This window comes from Daucus carota, chromosome 2 (genome assembly GCF_001625215.2).
Source record: "Daucus carota subsp. sativus chromosome 2, DH1 v3.0, whole genome shotgun sequence".
In the NCBI taxonomy this organism is placed as follows: Eukaryota; Viridiplantae; Streptophyta; class Magnoliopsida; order Apiales; family Apiaceae; genus Daucus; species Daucus carota.
In genome coordinates, this window is record NC_030382.2 from 22,121,364 (window position 1) to 22,142,294 (window position 20,931).

Consider the following 20,931-nt stretch of genomic DNA (forward strand, 5'->3'; position numbering starts at 1 on the left):
TTAGAAAATCTCTAAGTACAGTGCACACTTGGTACAGTGTATGGCGCAATGTTTGACTGAAGGGGGCGCCAACTTTGACTATCACTACTCAGGCGCAACTTTCACTAATTCAGGAGTTAGATTTATTTTTTATAAATCGAATCCGTCCAGGACGAACTCAAGTCTAGGACGAACTCGTTAACCATAGTTAGTTGTTGGAAAGCCTATAAATAGAGGTTGATGTTTTCATTTGAAAATAACTACACACTTTGTAAGTGCACACACTATACACATTCTCGAGAGTTAAATTAGAATATCGCTTTTATCGAGAGTTTGTAATAGAGTGATTGTAGTCTCTGCAGCCGACACTTGTGTTGGAATTTGTAGGACCCGAGGATTATTTCTAATACAAGAATATTCCCCGACTTGCTGGAGTTATTTATTTACGATTGATTTAACATGGACTGAAACAGAATTATCCGCATTTAAATTAAATCGAAGAAATTGGTTAAGACGTATTCAACCCCCCCCCCTTCTACGTCTGATTGGACCTAACAGAAGCCCTTGAGGCTAAAGCCCTCGGGGTTGAAGACCTCGAGGTTAAAGCGCACAAGGTTGCTTAATAGCAGGGTCAACTTTTATATATTATTCGGTCAACTTTTCTTCTCATACCAAGGATTAGTAGTTGTTGGTTTGTAAAATGCATCATATCCCACAATCCCAAGAACCTGATACATAAACTGACTAGTATAACTTAAACAAGTAACTTTGTTTATATATTTTTTTATCCCAATTGAAGTTACATTTGAGATAGTCTAAGAAGCTTGAGTTGGAATATCAACGTCTTCTATGATTGCATTCTCAAATTAACGGAATTCTGTTACCACATCAGCAATTTTGTTACCACATCAGGATTGCGGTCAAATTTTTTTTTTTCGAAATATTAACATAATGATATATAAAAGTATTTTAGTAGTTTAAATGAGTCGTCGTGGAGATCGGGTACCTACTTGATTTATTTTGATGAGTTCAATGGGAAATCTGATATAGAACCTGATAAATTATTAATCTCCCCTAGTGGAGGGAGTCTTTGGGCATCATCCATTGTTGGGAGATCAGAAGAGACTGTGTCTGTGGCCAGGGCTCCCTCCTGGGCCTTCTCCAAGGTGTCTGCGATCTGGGCTTCTTCGGGGGTCTTCCTTGAGACACCTGCATCTTGAGCCTCAGGGAGCACTTCACCTCTAGAAGAGTTTGGTTTGACACTTTCCACAGCCACAACAATAGCTAGGGTGGTATCTTCCTCGGCCTTGGCTTCTTCCAATACAGCTACAACATCTGGCCCCAACTTGGAGAAATCATTGTTTGGGAAAATCTTGTAGGCAAGTTAAACACAATCTTTAACTCCTGAGGCTACCCCGGCATCAAAGACGACAGACTCTCGCTTAATACGGGTTTCCTTGGATGTTTTCGCTGCTACTTGAAGGGATTCCACCTCAAGCTGAAGCTCCTTCACTTGCTTGTCCAGGTTCTCAAGTTATTCCTCCAAAGAGCGCCTCAAGACCCCTGCCTTCCTCTTTTCTTCCAACATCTTGGCCTCCGAAGACATGAATTGGAGATTGGCCTTGTTCAGTTCGTCCCTCTCCTTAGTGACGGTTACTAGGCTAGTATTGGTCTACTTGAGCTCTGTTTTCAGCCCTCCCTCCAAGCGGGAGGCCTCCACGACTTGTTCATTGAATTTTAAGTCCAGAAAGAAGCTCTAAGCACTGCCGAAAAGCTTGGTTCGAGGGGCTTCAACCAGGTTCAGCCTATCTCTTTTTCTAATCTCCACATGAGGAATCTAGGCTCCTGGCATGCGATTGAATGATTGAATTTTTTTTTTTTTTGGGGGGGGTGACCAGAAATTAAGGACTCACAAGCGACTATAGACTTGAAGCATTTGCTCGAGTGGAGTTTTGAGACAGCTGATGGATCGCTCGCATGTTCCAAATCTCTTTTTCTTAAGGCTGAAGACGCCTTCTTCTGTTTAAAGGAGGGGGAAGGATACTAAGACAGGGTGACGACAACAGGGGTCTTACCCTCATGTGTTTCCCTGAAGAGATCGTCGTACTTTGTGAGTTGCTAGATATAAGACGGAATACCAGAAGCCATATATTGCAAATAAAACTATTCATTTAAAAATTTTAGAACTCAAATAATTTTATTTATGAAAAAGCTATGTGAAATCCCAATAATATTTCATAATTCAAATAAATAAAGATTTCATGTTATATTATTAGTTAAGTTCATATATTATTACAAAATATTATTTAACCTCTGTCCTTCACAAGATTGTTGTAAAGACGAAAAGTTGGTAATAAAACTGTCATGAAAAAGGTAAACTCATTGTCAATTGTCGAGGTTATAATAGTCATATAGTAACAAAGAGGGCTCACAAGACATTGTCAAAAAAACTAATAACAAATTAGTTTTAAATTTATTTAACTTATAATCTTGGTTTCCATTCAATAATAATTTGTCTAATAATTATCGGTATTAGATTCACAAGAACTCGAATTAGCGTTACACATAATATTACTTACTAGACATTTTAAACAATTATCATTTAGAAGTGTACTAGAGAATAAATATCCATTTAGCCAATTTATATATGTTGGTGTTGAACATGTTCTCTGATCTCCTTGTAATCATAAACGAACATAGTAATTTTATTAGAATAAAACATATCATTGTGAAATAAATTAATATTATAATATGTATTTTGAGAATAAATATTTTAGAAAAATAAAATTTAAAATTTGATTAAATGTAAATATATTAATCCATAATAAATTGAACCAAGTATATCAAAAATATTATATTGTTAATAAATTACAAATTATATACTTATATATATTAAGCGTAAGAAGGATAATTTGGTTATATGGTCATGTTACTACAAAAAACTTATTATCCGTTGGGTCATATATATGGTAGATAAGCACCGTTTGATTACAAAAAATAATATGTTTTATCCTATAAGACAAATGATAAAAACTTGCATATTTATGATTCTTTTTCTTAATCCAAAACAAATTCTGTATTTTACATGTTTATGATTTCTTTCATAATTCAAAATAAATTTATTACCTACCAATTTTAATTCCCAAAACATATAAATCCCACAGTTACGAAATAACTTTAATCTATTATTTTTTTTCTTAAACAGCATACTAAACAAGATATTATAGGCACAATATTAAATTTAATAAGTCAGTTTTAATCCCCACATAATAAATATTTAATATCAAAAAAAACAATTTATTCCGAAATCCGAAAATAGAATAATAATTAATATTACAAAATTATTAATAAAAAAATTTCAAAACATTATCAAATTTGGTATAAAGAAATTATTACTTGACATTTTCAAAAAAAAATTATTACGTGGCCGATACATATGGGAAAATGCTTAACTTGGCTAATCGGAAAACATAAAAGGATACTGGCCTTAAAAGACAGAAGTTAGCTTAACAAGTGTGATAACGGGTGTGGGAAACGAACACAATATCAAAATATGAATGTGTCAGAGAGATTAAAAAATCAATCATACAATATTTTTTGAAAAATATGTCAAAGATATACAAGATGATCAACAAAGAAATGGTCGTAAAAAATGATGTCACGAATAATATAATAATGCTATTAAACAAACATGTAGTCAAAGATCAAAATAAGACGTGACCAAAGAACCAAACAAAAGTTTAATATTGCACAAGTATTTGTGACTTACATATGAATAATTTCTCTTCATTCTAAATACATTAGATATAAAAATTCATAAAATAATTAAAAAGGTCATGTGCATTACGCGTGTTATAAGCTAGTTTATATAATTTATATAATCTCATGCTTGACAGGGTCATGAGCTAATGTATAATCATATCAAAGCTGCAAATATATGACATCACTACATAATGATATATTTGTTTTAATTTGATTTGTTGAGTATCACTACTAGAAATATGCTAATACACATCAGTTAAAAACTAATTTTCTATCTAGCCGGGTTTCCTAACAAGTGATTGATACCAACAGGTTTTTCTCATTTGAAGGTAATAAGACTAATTTCTCCATTCGAATGCAGTTTTGGTCGACAAAAAATGATTCATTTTAAAGTTTATCAACAATATTCTCCTTGGCGCCATCTGATCTTTAAATCGGCAGAATTCTTCTATGAATGATTATACATATACCAGGTGCCTTTGATATAGGAATTTTCTTAATCAATGGCATCTATTGCGCATTCATGCAGTGTACCAATGATCATGCTGATAATCTTTTTTAAGTTGCAAATAATACCGGTTATTAGGGCTAAGCCACCAGTCCCCTGCTACTTCATTTTCGGGGACTCTCTGGTCGATAATGGCAATAACAATAATCTTCAAACTCAAGCTAAAGTGAACTACCCTCCCTATGGCGTTGATTTTCCTGGTGGAAATGCCACTGGAAGATTCAGCAACGGCGAAAACAGTGCTGATATTTTAGGTATTTCTGTTCCCGGAATCTGAAATTTTATTTTTATATCAAATATTAAATCATCATAACCTTTGATGAAGTTATAGTGTTATCCATGCCTTAGAAATAGGCTGTAGGACTTTTCTAGAAAAATTTCAAAAACTATGCTTGTTGAATAGGTGATGAACTATCAGTATTACAGGTAAGCTTTTGGGGTTTGATAATTACATTCCGCCCTACGCAACTGCAAGAGGAGAGGAAATTTTGCAAGGGGTAAATTATGCATCTGGAGGAGCTGGAATTCGCTCTGAATCAGGAAGAAACCTGGTAAATTAGTCACAAATTGTTAAAATGCATGCTATCATGCACCAAGCGAGTAAATAAATTAGCCATAGCTGAAGACTATATACCACCTACCTTAGCCATAGATGACGACTATTGACCACTTAAATAAGTTGTTATATTAACACAGGGAGCACGGATTAGCTTAGACCAACAGTTGCGAAATCACCGATTTACAGTTTCACGACTAGGTGTTTTACAAAGAAACACAAGTTATACTAAGGAATATCTAGGCAAGTGCATTTACACTGTTGGAATGGGAAGTAACGATTACATCAACAACTACTTTATGCCCAGCAATTTCTCTACAAGTAGTCTATATAATCCAGATGAATACGCGGATGTTCTTATTCAACAGTACACCAAACAGCTTGAGGTATCTTATAGAATGTCTGAACAATCTCATAATTACATTTTAACACACTAGTAGTGCTTTGAATATTATTGATCACAGTTTATATTACACATGGATTAATATTTTCTACTTAATTTGATTCGTTATTTAATTTGTTTTTGGGACAAAGTCTCTTTATGATGCTGGAGCTAGAAAAGTTGCTGTTTTTGGACTGGGGCTAATAGGTTGTACACCATTCCAAATATATACATTTGGTAAGAATGCATCAGGGTGTGTTGATAAGGTAAATGATGCAGTTGCATTATTCAATAAACGAATGACACCTCTTGTTGATGGCTTGAATAACAATTTTACTGATGCAAAGTTCATCTACATCAACACTACTCATATTTCTCATCTAGATCCTGCTTCTTCTGGTAAGTTATCACATGCATCTTCGCATTTAAATTGATTTAAACAGTAAATTTTCTGCCAAACAATTTCTGTATAACTAATTTTATTTATTTATATGTCCTTAAAATTCAGGCTTTACTGTCTTCAGCACTCCCTGTTGCATATCCTCGGTATATTCTGATAAGGGACAGTGTGAACCAAATCAGCATCCTTGCACTAACCCACAAAACTATGTGTTCTGGGATCACCATCACCCTACTGAAAAGGCAAATAATGTAACAGCATGGAGGGCATATAAGGCTACTACTCCCTTGGACTCGTATCCAATGGATATCCGTAGATTGGCTCTACGGTGAGAAACTAATAGATATGGAAGTATGCCTCGCGTGAGATGTTATTTGTTCAAAGCTTAGCACAAGAAGTCTATCATCAGCTTGTATGCTCTTAGAACATGGTGTATTCATTCGTGATGAGTATCGTTTTAAGTTGTATTTAGGTGGTAGAAACATTTTGTAAATCTCCTAGACAGAAAATGGGACTGATTAACATTTTGTGTTTGCCAGCTTCTGTATGAATTGAATATGTGAGATAGCATTTTCTCATGACAGTTCTTATTAAGAAGTAAAGAGGGGAAAGTATTTATCTTCGAATCGATCTCAAATATATGAATCAGCTTCGTACGTGATATTTTCTCAAAAAATAATTTTTAAAAAAAACATCTTTCCAATATTTTGATTTTCAAGACCAAGTTATCCTCTCACTGGAGTCTTGGTTATCAATAGACAGTATAGATAAACAAATTTCACTGCCCTTTATTCTTTGGCTTTATACATCGGATTTCAGCCTGAAACCCTGCATATTTGCTCCAACTATCAATATTTTCCTTCTACGTAACACCCTTAAATGATTTTAAAAATATGAAAAAAGAATAATAGGAAAATAAGAATGGTGACAAAAAAAAGATTTTGATAAAAGGAGTCAGGGGACATCATTCTACTAATTTTTCCATTTCCTGAAAAAAATTGTTGACGAATTCCAAATAATCCAAAAATAACCAATTAATTTATTTTGCTTAAATGCAGGCCTTATGTATACATTGGAGCCGCATGCAAATCTGAATAGGGGAAATGACTCCAAAACGATAAGTTGTTATATCACCGCGTGTTTATTCCTTTTCATCTCTTCTTCTTTGTAATAATTTATGAAAAAAATATATTTAATGTTCTTTTTTCTTACATGGATTTTGCAAACACGACATGGTTCCTTGCATGTAGAGGTGGCCAATCGAGCGGTTTTGAACCGTTCGTTCGGAACCGACCCGGCAAAAAATTTGTCAAAATTCGATTCGGGACGGGTTTGATTCGGCCCGGACCGGCTCGTTATATTTTACGAAGCGAATACGAATTCTAATATTAGAAACCGGAACCGCGAATTAACGAGTCGGTGAGAATTATAAAATATTTTTTTTATTAATAAAATTTATACGAGGTATCATCCTCTTTTATTTTATTTTAATTTAATTAGTTAATATGGTAATTTAAGATAACTGAATATGAACTAAATTCCGATAAAAGCCGCGAATCATTCGCGATTCGCGAATTGATTCGTGATTCGCGAATCAATCGAATCAATTCGTGAATCGCGAATGATTCGCGGTTTTAAAGCTGGCTGAGTGGTATGTTTTGTCTCGAATTTGTTTTGTTTTTTATTTTTGACTTTTTTTATTTATAAAATAATGAATTTATTTTAAAAAATATTAAATTTAATTCAACTGAAATATGAAAAAAAAATAAAAAAAATGAACCGTTTCAACTCGTGAACCCGCGAATCGGTTCACGAATTAATTCGATCGAATTCGGCCCAGAACCAAACCGGCCCGCCTTACCAAACGGACCGGTTACGAATCATATTCCTGTAACTCGGCCCGATGAAAATTCGGCCCGACCTTCCCCGGACCGCTCGTTTGGCCACCACTACTTGCATGCATGTTGTTAATTACATCATTTATTGGTGCTCAACTTGCACCGGGCGACCTGCACTTGCAATGACTGGTGGTAGTCCTGGCACCGCAGAAGACCCCGGTTCTTGCCCGATACAGAGTGCTGGAGCTGAAGCACCGTGAGTCAGCTCGACACCGAGTACTGGCATTGGAGGACCGAGTGCTGCATCGGTGGCCAGCGCTGAATCGGCTGCCAGTGCTGCATCTGTTGCCAGCGCTGCGTCGGCTGCAAGTGCACCCAGAGCTTCTGGTGTTCCACCATATGCTGCCCCTGGTGGTCCACCAATTGTTCCTTGTTACTTCATCTTTGGAGATTCTTTGGCGGCTTAAATTTAACTAAACCATCCAAGTATGCCATTTTGTACACAGCAGCCACTCAACTAAATAAACCAATAGACTGCACACTACAGTTTCCCAGAGTACAACAAATGGCCACAATGTCTATGATTGCTAGTGTGTGTAGCTCACTTGCTCATGACTGAGAAGGTTGCTTACATTGAAGCTCAGTTGCAAAGATTTAAAACAAAGTGTAGGGGTGATAGTGTACACAAGGTTTGAGTAAGTAAGCACTTGGCGGGGGAGTAGTCTCTTTCAATTGAGTATCTGAAGCTAGTGAACGAAAAACAGAGAAGATAGCAGAGAGAGCAAGGAGGGCGACTGCCATGGAAGACTCAAACACACCGATTATTCGACCTTCAGTGATGATTCGACCACTTGACCAAACAGATTCTCCACCATATGGTAATTAATCTCTTCCCAGCTGCACATATGAGTGATTCGATTATTGTTGGTACCATCTGTTTTTAAGTCTTTTATGTATGTTTATTAAGGAGCTAATTTGTGAACTTTGTTGTTTATGCTATGTATTTTTAGGAATAATTTTGTAAATGAAATATTTAGGGATTCAGTGTTGTTCTGCCTAATATTTGCTCAACTATAGGTCTTGATGATAATATGCTAAGTGTTAGATTGTACCATGGTGGAATGATGAAGTGGTTGCCACACACTGAGTACGTAGGAGGGCAGCTAACTGTTTATGATTTCTGGGGTCTAAATGATATAAATTATGATGAAATCCGAGGGAAAGTTGATGCCTTGGGTTACAGTGGCTTGAAGACTCTGTATTACAGGGTCCCTACTATGCCAATGGATGCTGGAATGAAGCTCTTGCAGAATGAAACTGATTGTGTTAGGATGATTGGTTATGGAAAAGAAAACAATTTTAGGATTGACATATATGTGGAGCACTACACTGAGGTCGAACTAACTGCTGAGCATTACCACAATGTGCACCCTGAGGAGTTCATTGCTGATACCAATGAATGTCTTGACCTTGAAGAGCTTGATGAAGATTATCACTTTTCTGACAGTGAGTACTCATTTGGTGAGGTTGATGATCAACTGTTTTCAGAAAATGTGGATGCTGCCACAGAATGGATAGGCAAGCTTCAACACCAGCTTGGACTGACCAATGAAGATGACATAAGTGAGGACAAATCAGACTCTGATGCTGGGATTGTTGACACCTCAGACTCTGATTCTCTAGACATGTTTTTTGAGGAGTTATTTGCAGAGGATGTTCCAGGGATGAAGAAGATCAAATGGCCAGCTTACAAAGATTGTGAAGATCCTCAGTGGGAAGTTGGCATGACCTTCAAGGATCACCATGAGTGTAGGGAGGCAATCACAAAACACAGTTACAAAGAAGGCAGAATGGTCAGGTTTTTGTTGTCTGATAGGAAGAGACTCAAGGCAGCATGCAAAGCACCATGTCCCTGGTTTATGTTTGCCTCTCAAAATTTTGATAAAATATTTCAGCTAAAGCAACTGGGTCCAGGTATAGTGCAAACATGTGGACCACTCAACTTTCATTATAATTTATATATTTTCATATTTTGCTATTTACCATGTTATCCCTTTTCTTGTAACCCTATTTATCTAACACTCATCACTTTAATGCAGCACACACTTGTGTTAGAGAGCAAAGGGGGCTGCCATTAATTCACTCTGGGTTTCTTGCCAAACACTATCTAAATGAGTTCAGGAGCAATCCTACCTGGCCAATTCACTCCATGAGGGAGAGGGTTATCACAAATCTGCACATAGACTTCAAGGCTCATGTTCTGAGGAGAGCAAAAAGGAAGGCAATGGAGATAATCCATGGATCAGATGCTGAGCAGTACTCTAAACTGTGGGATTATAAAAATGAGCTGATTGCTAGAAATCCCAACTCAACAATTGAGCTTGAGTTTGAGGAAGGTATGTTTGTACTTTTATATTGATATATAACCTTACAATAGTAGTTTGCTTTTATTTCAATATGTGATTGCTGTTGTATATAGGCCATCCTGGGGTTCTCAAAAGAATGTGCATTTGTTTTGGAGGACTAAAGCATGGTAACAAGTCAGGTTGTAGGAAGATTGTGGGACTTGATGGTACTCATGTTAAAACCATCTATAAGGGCCAAATCTTAACTGTAGTGGCAGTTGATCCTAACAATTGTATGTTCCCCCTTGCATATGCTATGGTGGAATCTGAGAAAGCTGATACTTGGAGATGATTTATGAGGTTGTTTAAGGAAGATTTTGACATGGGAAATGGACAAGGTTGGACTATCATCAGTGACAGGCAGAAAGGGTTGATAAATGTAGTGGGGGAAGAGGTGCCAGCTGCAGAGCATAGATATTGTGTTAGGCATTTGCACAACAATTTCAAACAGAAATTTCCTGGTAGGTCTCTTAAGGACAAGTTGTGGTGTTGTGCTAGGACCACTACTGTTGATAGGTATGGAGAGTACATGGAGTTGATCAAGGCTGAGAACCCTCAAGCATATGACTGGTTAGCTCAAATTCCAGCACACCACTGGTCTAGGTCACACTTTCAACTTGATAACAAGTGTAACATTTTATTGAACAACATGTGTGAGGCATTCAACAGATCCATTGTTTTTGCAAGACAGCAAGAAATTCTGGTAATGCTAGAGATGATTAGGGAGTACTTGATGAGAAGGATCCAATCTAAGAGGGAAGAATGTCAGATGTGGACCACTATCAAGATAACTCCAGGTGCTAACAAATTGCTGAACATGTTTAGAATTTGGAGTGGTGGATGCTACTCTGCATATGCAGGGTATAATCAGTTTGAAATTAACACTGTGAGTGGCCACAAATTCTCTGTGGACCTCAACACAAGCACATGTGGATGTAGAAGGTGGGATTTGACAGGAATACCTTGTCACCATGCCATCTGTGCCATGAATACGATTGGTGTTGATCCAGTTGATTATGTTGATATGGCTTACTCTGTGAAAACCTATAGGATGTGTTACTCTGGCATAGTGTATCCTATGAATGGTGAGGCACAATGGACAAAGAGTGGCCATGTGGTCAGTCCACCATTTGTTCAGAAGCAGCCTGGAAGACCTAAACTAAAGAGAAAACATGATGGAAATGACATCAATGAAAGGGAAGAAGTACAAGGAACTGGTACAACTGCTCTGCTGAGGCATAGTCAGATGACAGTTAGGTGCTCTACATGCAACCATGCTGGACATAATAGGAGAACATGTAAGAAGGCTTCAACCTCAAGGAGTGAACCAGATGGTGGTGCTGCTGATGATGAGAGGGAAGACCCCCCAGATTGTATACTTGAGATGGATGTTCCTGAAGTCATGTTACCTACACAAGGAAGCCAGGTAGATAATGTGGAAGCTGTATCTGATGTTGCTTGGCCTGAGGTAGTTGTGGCTGCTGAAAGTGAGTGGCCAGCTTGGCCCAACAGGATTGACCATGTATCTGCCCCATTTGAAGTACCAACTTCTGAAGTAAGCATGCACAAGAAGAAATTGTTAGTTAAAGGTGGCAAGGGGAGGTCCAAAAAAGGCCCAACATAGAAAGTTGGTGTGTCTAGGAGCAAGGCCACAGATATTCCCCCAACTAATTATCTGGGCCCTAATATTCATGGACTTCCAAAGGCAACTGTGGTCCCTCAAATCAAGTCTGTGGTTGGGGGGGTAGAAATTTGCTCTGCTGCATTTATCAAAGGGGGGAATTTTGTTGTTACTCCAGGTGCTTTAACCAAGGCAAGAGATGATGCTGCTAAGAAGAGGGGTGCAGAGGAATCTGTGCAGGACAATAGTGAAGGTGTAGGGCTTGGTGCAGCTGCAGAGAAGAGCCAATCTGGAGATGGTGAACAGGCGGTAGCAGACAAGGTTGGGAAGGATGCAGTTTAGTAGGCCTATGCAGGGGGTGATCCAATCTAACTAATGAATATTTTATCTAAATTATCTTTTGGTAACAATTAATGGCTTGTAACAATTAAGGTGCCCTAGATGCACAAACTAAATTCGAAATTAGGTGACTGCATGATCACTACTTTTGTTTATGTAACAGACTTATTTATCATATTTTATGTTTGAAGACATTTGCTGTGCTCTTTATTTCTACATGTCTTTATCACAACTTAAATTTTTTGTAACTTACAATACACTGACATGCATTCATAGGCTGAATTTACTGGCCAATGGTACTCATATTTGAAAAGCCTAGGGAAGTAACAGTTTTTCAAATTACTTTGACTGGGAACATGTTTCCAGGCTAGTGTTATGATACACCATTGGCTGTTCAAACATTGGAATTGTATTCCTTGACAAAATTTGTGCTATAAAATGCACCCATTTGTGGCTCATTTTCTTCATTCTCACATTTTTTACTACACACAGTCTTAGCTATGTCTACATGGAGCAAGCCACAGGTTGGAACTGTTAAGGTGAATGTGAAGAGTTTGTTCCAGAGGTCTCACCTCAGGGCATCCATTGCATGTGTTATTAGAGATTCTGATGGAAACTGGCTGAAAGGGTGTGAGAGCATGATAGGGTTAGCTACTCCATCTACTGCAGAGTTGTGGTCCATCTGGTATGGTCTTAAGCTGGCGTGGGAGGCTGGGAGGACATCTGTCACTCTCGAATGTGAGAGTGAGGAGGCTGTTGCTCAGGTGCTTAACCCTGATGCAAACTACGACCTATTTCAGCTGGTGTGCATGATCAGGCAGATCATGTCTGAATAGTGGGATCTGTGTGACATTGTTCACATCCCAACCTCAGCAAACTTGACTGCAACTTTTCTGGCAACCAGGGCCCTCAATGGTGATGGTGGCCTTGAGTATCTGGATGTTGCACCTCGCTTCCTCCGCAGCCTCTTGATTGCAGACAAGAGAGCTTAGAATCAGATGTCAAGGTTCTCTTGGGGGTGGGGGTTGATTGGTGTGTTCGTTAGTTGTTTTTTAAAGTTGTTTTGAAGATGTTTTTAAGGTTGTTTCTAAAGTCCAGGGGGGCTCCTGGCATATGATTGTGTAATCTACAATATGAACTAATTTATTATGCCTTAAATCTTTGTGTTGAATGATGATTCAAGCAAGATCACACATGCATCACCTTAACTAATGCAATGAGTACATTTAAATAATTCATAGAAATGGTTGCCAACATAATAGAAACAAGGTAGATTAGCAGTACAATCTCCTCAAATTACAGTGAAAACAAAAAGAACAAGAACAACACAAACGATAATAACTGCGATACTCAACGAAATCAACAACAACTTCTCCTTGTCTCTCCTTCGTTTTATTTCGTCTTCCAGTCGTTGAATCCTTCTGAGCAAACCAGGAATGATGTTCCTTGCTCTATCACCAACTGCTGGGTCATGCCACATATGGAAGTTACATCCTCTGCTTCGATTCCTCTACAAACAACAAACAACAAGTTAGAACATTTCGGACAGTACCATGCATACATATCACCTACATTCATCAATCAACATACCACATATTGGCTACAACCCCAGAATCTCCTTCCTGGATTAGCATCAGTCCATGATGTCCGCAGAACTGGATCCATTCCACATGAGCAGAAACCCGGTGTTTGAATGTAAGAAGATGAAGAAGAAGACATGGCAGAGCAATGAAAAGAAATGGAAGGAGGGAAGAGTATGTTTATAACGGTTGGAAACACATGAATATAAACCAAAAGCATAATGGTAAATGTGTTCGGCACTGTTTCCTTCTTGCTAGCAGGTAGATGACCTCCAAAATCTGGGAGGTGTGATCCACACTCGGCTCACACCCAATAAACCGGGACGAGAATGGTAATAAGATACAGTTCAGTTACTTTGATGCTGAGTGTATTGGTTTTTTTACTTCAATGGTCGCTCTGTACAAATCGGCAAAGTTGAATGGTTTATATAAATTAAAGCCTTCTTTGGCAGATAATGGAAACTGTTAGAATTCAAACTCTCCCAAATGAAGTAACATGGAAAAAGAAAGTGAACACAGTAATTATGCACAGCCATGCAATTCCAGGAAAAATGGTGTGCTGTGGTAAATTTGTCAAACTGTTTTTATTATCCAGAGAGTCAAATATGTGGAACAATAAAGGAAGAATGAACGTGGCAGTATAGAAGCTTCACATGCCGCAGCTGTCAATGAACTCAGGTAGAGTAGTCATGTTTGAATCCTGCAAATAAGGTAGGCTACACATATAAACAGAAAAGCAACAGCTAGCTGGTCATGTATAATTAATGAAGTGCTAGAAAAAAGGTGACTATCCAGCTTGTTTACGTAAGGGATTAGGACAGCAGGTAAATTATATATACTATAAATACTGGTGTGCATGCATGTTAAGAGATAACCGAGTGAAATAAACACAGCAGCAGTAAGGAAAAGAAAAGAGCAGAAGCTCTGTGTCTTGTATGTGAGAAAAGGCAGCAGCCTGTGTGTGTAACAAAATATTTATAAGTTGTGTTTTTATTCAGTATTTGTAATATTATCGAAATTTTAGTATACAAGCTTATCACGTTTCCATCAAGTGGCATCAGAGCTAGGTTATTTTGGAGAAGAAAAAAATGCAAATATGATGGTGCAACCACAAATCCCGAGGTTGACGGCAACAAATTACGGGAACTGGAGTATCCAAATGAAGGTGTTACTCGGTTCATACGATAATTGGGATATTGTCGAAAGTGGGTTTGACGAGCCCGAGGATGAAGCTGTTCTTTCTGATGCGGAGAAAACGGCGTTTAAAGATTCTAAGAAAAACGACCAAAGGGCGTTATATACAATTATTCAAGGATTTGATGAATCAACCTTTGAAAAAATTTCAAATGCAAAAACGGCGAAAGACGCGTGGGAGATTCTGCAGAAATCATTCCAGGGTGTCGAGAAAGTCAAAAAGATGCGGCTTGCCAGAAATCAATGAACCAGAAAATTTGTGTGAAGCGTGTGTAAAGGGGAAGCAACATCGACAAAGTTTTCCCGTTGGAAAATCATGGAGAGCGAGGAGGCCATTAGAGATTGTTCATACAGATATTGCTGGTCCATTTGATATCTCATCACTTGGAGGTAATAGATATTACCTAACATTTATTGATGATTTTAGCAGGAAAAGTTGGGTGTATATCATCAAAGAAAAGTCGGAAGCTCTTGATAAATTCAAGGAGTTCAAAGCACTTGTAGAAAAGCAAAGTGGTCATTATTTAAAGGTACTCAGATCAGACAGAGGAGGCGAGTATACTTCTAATCTGTTCAGAAGTTTTTGCAGAGCACATGGAATCAATTATCAGTTGACAACGGCCTATACTCCTCAACAAAATGGCGTTGCAGAAAGAAAGAATCGCACTATTCTAGACATGGCAAGGAGCATGGTGAAAGCAAAGCACTTGCCGAGAACTTTTTGGGCCGAAGCTGTTTTATGTGCCGTTTATTTGTTGAATCGTTGTCCCACAAAAAGTGTCAGAAACAAAACTCCAAATGAAGCATGGAGTGGAAGCAAACCATCTGTGGGACATCTCAGAATTTTTGGGTGTATTGCATATGCCTATGTCCCAGATCAGAAAAGGAAGAAGCTAGATGATAAAGGCGAGAAGTGCATATTTACCGGATATGACAAAAGGAGCAAGGCGTACAGGCTCTATAATCCCCTCACGAAGAAATTAATAATTTCCCGAGATGTTGAGTTCGATGAATCAGATTATTGGAAATGGAGCGAGGAGGAAAGAAAAGTTGCTGGTTTATTTTTCAACGATGATGATGATGATGATGATGACGGTGATGATAATGCCAACATTGAAGATGGCGGAGAAGATGATCCAACTCTTCCACAAAGTCTGAATCAACAAACTCCCGCATCAACACCATCAGATTCAAGTAGAAGCAGAAGTTCAGGGGGAGCACCAAGAAAAATGCGGAGTCTGGATAATATTTATGAAGCTACAAGTCCGGTACAAACAACATTTGATTATTCATTGTTTTGTTTAATGGCTGAATGTGATCCAGTTACATTTGAGGAAGCTTCTGAAGAAAGCAAATGGAACAAAGTCATGGATGAGGAAATTGGTGCAATCAAGAAGAATGATACTTGGGAGCTCACAGATCTTCCAGAAGGACACAAAGCAATTGGTGTCAAATGGGTCTACAAGACCAAGACGAATCAGGATGGAGAAGTGGAGAAATACAAGGCAAGGTTGGTAGCTAAAGGCTACAAGCAGCGATATGGCATTGACTATGATGAGGTGTTTGCTCCAGTTGCACGAGTTGACACCATCAGGCTTCTCACAGCAATTGCCGCTCAGAATCAATGGAAAATTTTTCAGATGGACGTGAAGTCAGCATTTCTAAATGGTTATCTTGAAGAAGAAGTCTACATCGAGCAACCTCCAGGATATGTTCAGAAAGGCCGGGAAGATAAAGTCTACCGGCTAAAGAAAGCATTGTACGGTCTAAAACAAGCACCGAGAGCATGGAACACAAGGGTTGATGAGTACTTTTAGAAGAATGGTTTTGCCAAAAGTCCATACGAGCATGCACTCTACACGAAAACAAATTCAGGGGGAGATATTATGATCGTTTGCTTATATGTGGACGACATGATATTTACCGGAAACAATCCTGGTATGTTTGATGATTTTAAGAAAGTTATGACTAACGGATTTGAGATGACAGATATTGGTCAAATGTCGTACTTTCTTGGAGTCGAGGTGAAGCAAAGCAAAGATGGGATTTTTATGTCTCAGAAAAAATATGCGGAACAGATTTTAAAGAAATTCAGAATGGAAGAATGCAAGTCAGTGAGCACGCCAGCAGAAGCAAGTTTAAAGCTCAGAATTGATTCAACAAGAGAGTCGGTAAATCCGACATTGTTCAAAAGTTTGGTTGGAAGTTTGAGGTACCTAACTTTTACTCGTCCGGATATTATGTATGCGGTTGGATTGGTTAGTAGGTACATGGAGAAGCCGAAGCAAGATCATTTCATGGCGGCTAAAAGAATTTTTAGATATATTAAAGGTACACTTGATCATGGTTTATTTTACACTCATTCTTAAGATTCAAAATTAGTTGGCTATTCAGATAGTGATTACGGTGGAGATTTGGATGACGGGAAAAGCACATCAGGATATGCTTTTCATATTGGCTCAGCGATATTCTCATGGTCATCAAAGAAGCAATAGACGGTCGCTCTCTCAACATGTGAGGCGGAATATATTGCAGCAGCAGGAGCAGCATGTCCGGCTATTTGGTTAAGCTATATTTTGGGCGAGTTAAATCTTGTCAAGGAAGAACCGGTTACTATTTACGTGGATAATAAATCAGCTATTTCTCTAGCGAAAAATCCGGTGTCACATAGTCGAAGCAAGCACATCAATATTAAATATCATTTTCTTCGAGAACAGGTGAACGGCAAAAATATGGAACTGGTGCACTGCAGGACAGAAGAAAATTTGGCGGATATTTTCACGAAGCCGTTGAAGCCAGACTTGTTTCAGAAAATGAAAAAGAAGCTCGGAATGCAAAGTCGAGTTTGAGGGGGAGTGTTAGAATTCAAACTCTCCCAAATGAAGTAACATGGAAAAAGAAAGTGAACACAGTAATTATGCACAGCCATGCAATTCCAGGAAAAATGGTGGGCTATGGTAAATTTGTCAAACTGTTTTTATTATCCAAAGAGTCAAATATGTGGAACAATAAAGGAAGAATGAATGTGGCAGTATAGAAGCTTCACATGCCGCAGCTGTCAATGAACCCAGGGAGAGTAGTCATGTTTGAATCCTGCAAATAAGGTAGGCTACACATATAAACAGAAAAGCAACAGCTAGCTGGTCATGTATAATTAATGAAGCGCTAGAAAAAAGGTGACTATCCAGCTTGTTTACGTAAGGGATTAGGACAGCAAGTAAATTATATATACTATAAATACTGGTGTGCATGCATGTTAAGTGATAACCGAGTGAAATAAACCCAGCAGCAGTAAGGAAAAGAAAAGAGCAGAAGCTCTGTGTCTTGTATGTGAGAAAATGCAGCAGCCTGTGTGTGTAACAAAATATTTATAAGTTGTATTTTTATTCAGTATTTGTAATATTATCGGATTTTAGTATACAAGCTTATCACGTTTCCATCAGAAACAATAATGAACTACAGCCTCTAGCTAGAGCGAATTATCCTCCTTATGGTACTGATTATCCTACTGGGCCAACTAGAAGATTCACAAATGGTCGAACTTATGTCGATTTCATAGGTTGGTTTACGTGTTGCATTCTTGCGCATGTTAATATGTTTCATCTTTAATAATCTTTATCTATATATCTCTTCTTGATATTAATTACAAAATCTCAATAATGATCAAGGGATCCAAATAATTATAGTGATAGAATAATTATTTTTGTCGTGATTACTATTTTCAATGATTAATGGTCAAATCTATCACAGTGACGTTGATAGATGGCTAATTTCCCAGCGGAGTTTTTAGGTTTACCCAATCACATACCAGCCTATGCAGCATCACGAGGCACCGAAAGAGTACTCCAAGGCGTCAACTATGCATCTGGCGGAGCTGGGATTCGAACTGAAATTGGAAAAATAGTTGTAATAATCATTTTACTCATATCATATGCAAGAACTAATTTTTTTAACCGATGATACATTATTATATTGATATCTTGATCATATAGGGTGAGAGGGTCGACCTATTTACGCGGCTAGAACATCACAGGTCCATAGTTGCTCACATAAAACGACTAAAAGGAGATGATGAACTTGTTGCACAAGTCTGGGAAAATGCCTTTATACTGTTGGAATCTGAAGTAACGATTACATGAACAACTACCTTCTTGCCACCCCAAATCCCAGAGCCAGTGTTTTTAATCCTGACTCTTGGGCCGAAAACTTACAAGAAGAATTAATGCCTTCCTTGAGGTAAGTTTCTCCTAAATGTTGTATCTTAACATTACTCTATTCCAAAGTGATACCGATTCTTGTCGTATTTTTGTTGTCATAAGAATAAGTTCAATTTCTGTTAGATAAGTAACTTAAAATTTATTTTGTTGTTCGCAGGCCTTACATGCCCTTGGCGCAAAAAAAGTGGCATTGTACGGACTTGGTCCAATAGGTTGCGCACCATCACAAGTTAAATGATTGAAAATGGCTGGTGAACAAGGTTGTTCGGACAATATTAATAATATCGTCAACCTATACAACCAAAGACTTCCTGCAGTTATAGACGATGTCAATAGGAGTCTACCTGATGCAAAATTTATACTTGTAAATAACAGTCATATTTCACCGGGCACGAACCCTGGAAAAATTGGTAATTGATAAACATGTCATTTCCACCCAATTAATTTATCGACTTTACTTCCTTCCTGTTATAGTGAAACACATTTTGCTCATGATATTGCGAACTTCTGAGTATCTTAATGCAGGTGTTAAAATAATTGATCAGCCATGCTGCCCAACGCAAGCTGTAGGTGGCTCATGCATCCGTGGAAGTACTCCCTGCATAGTGAGAGGTGATTATTCGTTCTTTGACATGCATCACCCCACCGAGAAAGCTATTTTTCCAGGGGCTTGGAGATCATGGCAAGCTCTAGAACCTCAAGATACTTATCCTATGGACATCAGTCACCTTTCACGGTTATAAAAATTTAGTTTTTTCTAATTAGGATCTTTCTTGTAGTCATTAAATTTATGAATGCTTGTATAAAGGTATGGCATATGGAGAGGTCGTCAGTTATTATCTCTTGAACATAAATGAATCCTGAATCAAAATTTACATATAGTACTAGTAATAACTAAATTAGAGTTCTAGGTACTGAGGATACACCAAACAATGTATCAAAGTCCAAACAAAGAGATAAATTAAGTACTTCACAAAAAGAAAGAGATAAATTAAGTCAAAATTGAGCAGACATTAATTTAAATAAGCAGAAAGTTATATTAGACGGAATAGGCGGGAGAGTTAGTTAGGAATTAGTTACTCTCGTTTTTTATTTTGTTAGGTAGATCATGTATATAAATACTAAGTTTCATTTCTCATGTATTCTTAAATTAGGATTTCGAGTAAATATTTAACTCCATATCAAACATAAATATAAACGGCCTCATCAACCCATGTCGATACCTTGAATTGAACTAAAAATAAAGGCGCTGAACCAGACCAGAGCAACATATACAGAAACTACTTGAACAAACTATCAGAACTCGACGAGAGAAACTGAAACGAGGTACCTAAATAAGCAAGGAGGGACTATAGAAATGCTAATGATTTTTAAACATATTCTAATAGATTACAGTATATCAGTTGATAGTTCATGTACTCTAGCAATTGGCATAAACACAACTGATGGCTCTGATGTCGACGGCCTCTGCAAACCCGAACAGACCGAACCTATAGCTTATAGTTCATGCAAGCCAGCGGCCATCACAAAGACGAGTCATAGGACTTACATAGAAGGTGACAAAGCATCTCGTCGCTTCCTCGTTTACCAACCCTAGCAACTCGCCAAGTGGAAATCAATCATATACCATGCCATCTCAAAAAATCGGGGTTGACTCCCACCTATCCCAGATAGCTCATCCTCCTCACCCATCTATGAACTAGACTAGCAACCTCGACATCATAAAAATTCCAAGCACATATAAATTGGATAAGGAGGAGAGGAGAAAGTTTTTAAGCCGAAAATAAGCAAAAAAGGACTACGATCACCATTATAGCTCCGAATCATATCTGATATCTCTACGGCCATCATTTGGCACCACCGCCGGGAAGTACTTACCACCACACCACGACGACCTTGTTGTCATCTCCTCTGAAAAAGAACTTTATTAACCAATAAGTAAAGGACACGCACAGTGAGTAATGAATCCAGCAATTCTTTCCGTTCATCTAAGTCATCTTTTGTCTCTTCTCATAATTCCCCAATTCGAAGCAATACTTTCCTCCTTGTACACTTGGCAATACATGCAGGATAAAGTTGACAAATTGGTTGCCCAGATGGTAGGAAACTATTTTGGAAACCCTCCACCGCCCTACTACCCCGCCGAGTCC

General features: G+C 38.0%; 1 protein-coding gene across 1 annotated transcript; it reads left to right on the plus strand.

The window, feature by feature from the left end:
- The first annotated feature begins 4,263 nt into the window (after window positions 1-4,263).
- Window positions 4,264-5,919, plus strand: LOC108192239 (GDSL esterase/lipase At1g29670). The gene is made up of 5 exons (XM_064086751.1): window positions 4,264-4,503; window positions 4,676-4,800; window positions 4,946-5,191; window positions 5,340-5,590; window positions 5,712-5,919. Exons 1-5 carry the CDS (start codon window positions 4,278-4,280, stop codon window positions 5,917-5,919), a joined length of 1,056 nt encoding a protein of 351 aa, XP_063942821.1. The 5' UTR covers window positions 4,264-4,277.
- Window positions 5,920-20,931: the final 15,012 nt, after the last annotated feature.

Excerpts from the sequence above, each read along its gene's own strand:
- LOC108192239 (XM_064086751.1), top strand. The coding sequence starts at position 4,278 with ATGATCATGCTGATAATCTTTTTTAAGTTGCAAATAATACCGGTTATT. Across the intron at positions 4,504-4,675 it reads AAACAGTGCTGATATTTTAG|GTAAGCTTTTGGGGTTTGAT; the intron begins GTATTTCTGTTC and ends TCAGTATTACAG. Across the intron at positions 4,801-4,945 it reads CTGAATCAGGAAGAAACCTG|GGAGCACGGATTAGCTTAGA; the intron begins GTAAATTAGTCA and ends ATATTAACACAG.